Source organism: Scardinius erythrophthalmus, assembly GCF_964197995.2.
Source record: "Scardinius erythrophthalmus genome assembly, chromosome: 7".
Lineage (NCBI taxonomy): Eukaryota > Metazoa > Chordata > Actinopteri > Cypriniformes > Leuciscidae > Scardinius > Scardinius erythrophthalmus.
The window spans coordinates 3,158,318-3,161,783 of NC_138227.1; the positions used below are offsets into that span (position 1 = coordinate 3,158,318).

Genomic DNA, 3,466 nt, shown 5'->3' on the forward strand with positions numbered 1-3,466 from the left:
AAAAATAAAATAAAATAAAAATAATATTTTATGTTCTGTGGAGGCCGATCTTTATTCATCCGGTGGGTATATAACTTTTGGTTTGCACAGTGTAATTTATAGAATTACTAAAAAATATTTTACCACCTAAAAGTTAAAGATTTTTTGTGTCACGTCACGTGTATTTCCCTCATATTAAATATAAAACGCATGTGTAGACTGATATTTTTCTAATGTCTTGACTCCTTTCAGACGTTTCAAAATATTGGTATTAAATGCATTTTCTGAGAATTTATATTTCAAGTTTTGACTGCAATTTTGACGTCCATAACACTGGAATCGCCCAATTTTAACGAATTTATCCTCAACTAGTTTTTGTGGTGTAGGTCTACGTATTTTATTATGTTAACTTAAATAATACTAATAGTAATTTAAAGATGTGGTAGCCCTACATTTTACACATCGTGGAAACAAAATAAGAATGGAAATATGGTAGTATCGCGCTATGCGCACATTCTATCAGCTGCAGTTCTGGCGCCTCAGTCCCAATACTGTAAAACTCGACGTACATTCACATCACATGTTAATGCAGCGGTAGAATTACACTCACAGGACACTGTGCACTTATTTGCAATCACAAAAGTTCATTATTTGCTCGTGCTTTAAAGCTTTGCCGGGTAAACATTTCTTTGGCATTCTGTTCTGACATGATGCACTTTTTCTAAGCACGAACTGAAGTGCGCACACACTGTCAAACAGCGCCAAACTGGATTTTTGTTGGGTCAGACCCATCTGATATCGAAGGGGGTTGATAACGCGAGATCAACATGGAGCTAAATGGAAAAAAAGCACCAAACAAGCCACTTTGAAATGTTGCTGTTACCATGAATATAAAAGTTGGGTGACCCTCCCCCTAGACTAAAAAAAGTTGGATGACCCTCCCCTCAACATAGAATAAAAAGACATGACCCTCCCCTATTTTCCTCCGGTGGCCCTTTCGATAAATACCGAACGGTCCCTAATAAAGATGCACTCAGTTGCTCTGGGTTTTCAAATTGGAAGAGGGCTTTGGAATCCTTCCGGGAGCATGAAAGAAGTGCCCTCCACATTTCCACCATGACATGCTGGCAGAGTTTTAAAAGCACAAAAACTCATGGGGATGTAATTGAGCAGCTGAAAACTGCTAGTGCAGCAGAAATCTCAGAGAGGCGCCAGTACCTTCACAGTATTGTGGCAGCAACCACCTTTTTAGGAAAACAAGGCATCCCATTCCGGGGGCATGATGAGCAGGAATCTAGCCAGAATCAAGGCAACTTTATTGAATGTATGAAGCTCCTTAAACAATTTGACCCATTTCTACAAGAATATACTCCCCCTTCTCATACCACTTACCTCTCTCATTTTTCCCAAAATGAAATGATAACCAGCATTTCACAAGAAATCACAGAAAGCATCATCAAGCAAATGAAGATTGCAAAGATGTACTCTGTAATGGCCGACGAGGCCAGAGACAGATGCACAGAGCAGCTTGCAGTATGTGTGCGTTTTGTTACGCAAAAGGGCGTAGTGCGAGAGTGTTTTCTTGGGCTTCGGAAGTTACAGGGCTTTGATGCAAAGTCCATTACAGATGAGATAGAGGCAATGTTACAGTCGCACAACTTGGGTGACCTACTGTGTGTTGCACAAGCCTATGATGGGGCATCTGTCATGAGTGGAGCAGTGGGCGGTGTCCAAGCCCGCTTCAGAGAGCGACACCCTGAAGCAGTGTATGTGCACTGCTATGCACACGAACTCAACCTTGTTCTGTGCTACACATGCAAAGCTATACCTGAAGCTACCGCATTTTTTGAACTGCTAGAGAATGTGTACATATTTTTCAGCAACTCACTTGTGAACCACAACAAGTTCATAGAAATGCAGAAACAACTTGGATTAAGGCCATCTGAACTTGTGCAGCTCTCCACAACAAGATGGGCGTGCCAGGTGAGGTCTGTCAATGCTGTCTTGAACAACCTTTCTGCCATTTTAGCGTGTCTCAGCAACATGAACACATCCATGGCCCTAGGGATCCGATCAAAACTCTGCAAGACAAAGACACTCTACATGCTTGTGATGTTTTCCAAACTCCTCGGCATAACTGAAGGTCTACATCGGTACCTGCAGGGGGAAAGTTTGGACTTGAGCAAAGCAGTTCAGTACAAGACGGCAGTCCTTCAAACTTTGACAGAGCTCCGCACAGACTCTGGTGGTGAAGATGTGTTCAGGAGGGCCATGGCCTTATGTGAGGCAAATGACATCCAGCTCCCTGTTGGTCCCAGGCAAAAACAAAAAAGATATGATGGTTTTGTGGTGGAGTCAGCCTGTGGGTCAACCTCCAATCTGACCACCTCAGATGAATTCAGACAAAAGCTTTTTTATCCATGTCTGGACAGGATGGTAGAGGAACTCACCCATCGGTTTTCAGGTCTGGGAGAAGCACTTATGTCAGGTATTCATGCTTGCAACCCAACCTCAGAGACCTTTCTCTCTGAAGAAGCCCTCAAAAGCCTTGCTTCCCATTATAAGATTCAGTTGAAGCCAGAAGAACTCCTAGTGGCTAAAAGTTTCATCAATAGAAGGATGGAGAAAGAGACAGTCCCTGACACCTCCACTGTGTTCCAACTGCTTGATGAAGACATGTTTCCCACCCTGAAGGCTCTCTTCCAAGATGCCCTGACGATTCCAGTAAGCAGCTGCAGCTGTGAACGCTCCTTCAGTGCCTTGCGCCGTCTTCATACATGGTTAAGGAACACCATGGGTCAAGACAGGCTCAACGACTTGGCCATCATGTCAATTGAAAAGGACAATTTGAATGACATCAACCCTGACAGCGTTATTGACAGATTCGCTCAATTAAAGCCACGTCGATACAGCCTTATGTTGCCGCAACAGAAATAGAAGACGACCAAAAATGCTTGATCAAGACAACAATAGGAGAGCAAAGATTTAGAGGGTTTGTGAGAGAAAGAATGGAGGCACGGCAGTTGGAAAGGAATGCAAATAAGAAATAGAAGAAAGTGTGTAGGAGGAAAAGAATGGAGAGTGAAAAAGGAGCAAAAGAATGGAGATGTTTAATATGTTTACTAAATAGGTTAGATATACAAAATTTCTGTATGGTTAATAGCTTTTACATGTATATATTTATTAAATTTGGAGAAAGGAGATAAGTCTGAAAATGAGCAAGGAGGAAAAATAAGTGAGTGAAGAGGCAAGGACACGAATACACCTGTGGAGCAGGAGAGGCTGGAGGACAAGAGGAGGAGAAATGATGAGGAGAGTGAGAAAGAAGTGAAAAGCAGAAGTTAAGAGAAGGAGAGAGGAGAAAAATGTGTGATGAGGAGTGGAGAAATAGGAGAGAAGTGGACAAGTGGAAGTCTGGATTTGAGGAGTGGAGAAGAAAGGGATGAGTGAGGGAGAAAGCAAAGAAAATGAAGGAGGATGGAGGAGA

The 3,466-nt window shown here is 42.4% G+C and overlaps 1 protein-coding gene across 1 annotated transcript; it reads left to right on the forward strand.

Moving 5' to 3' along the window:
- Positions 1-1,095: 1,095 nt before the first annotated feature.
- Positions 1,096-2,916, forward strand: LOC308693239 (zinc finger MYM-type protein 1; the record flags this gene model as incomplete). The annotated part of the gene is made up of 1 exon (XM_081370031.1): positions 1,096-2,916. One exon carries the CDS (start codon positions 1,096-1,098, stop codon positions 2,914-2,916), a length of 1,821 nt encoding a protein of 606 aa, XP_081226157.1.
- Positions 2,917-3,466: the final 550 nt, after the last annotated feature.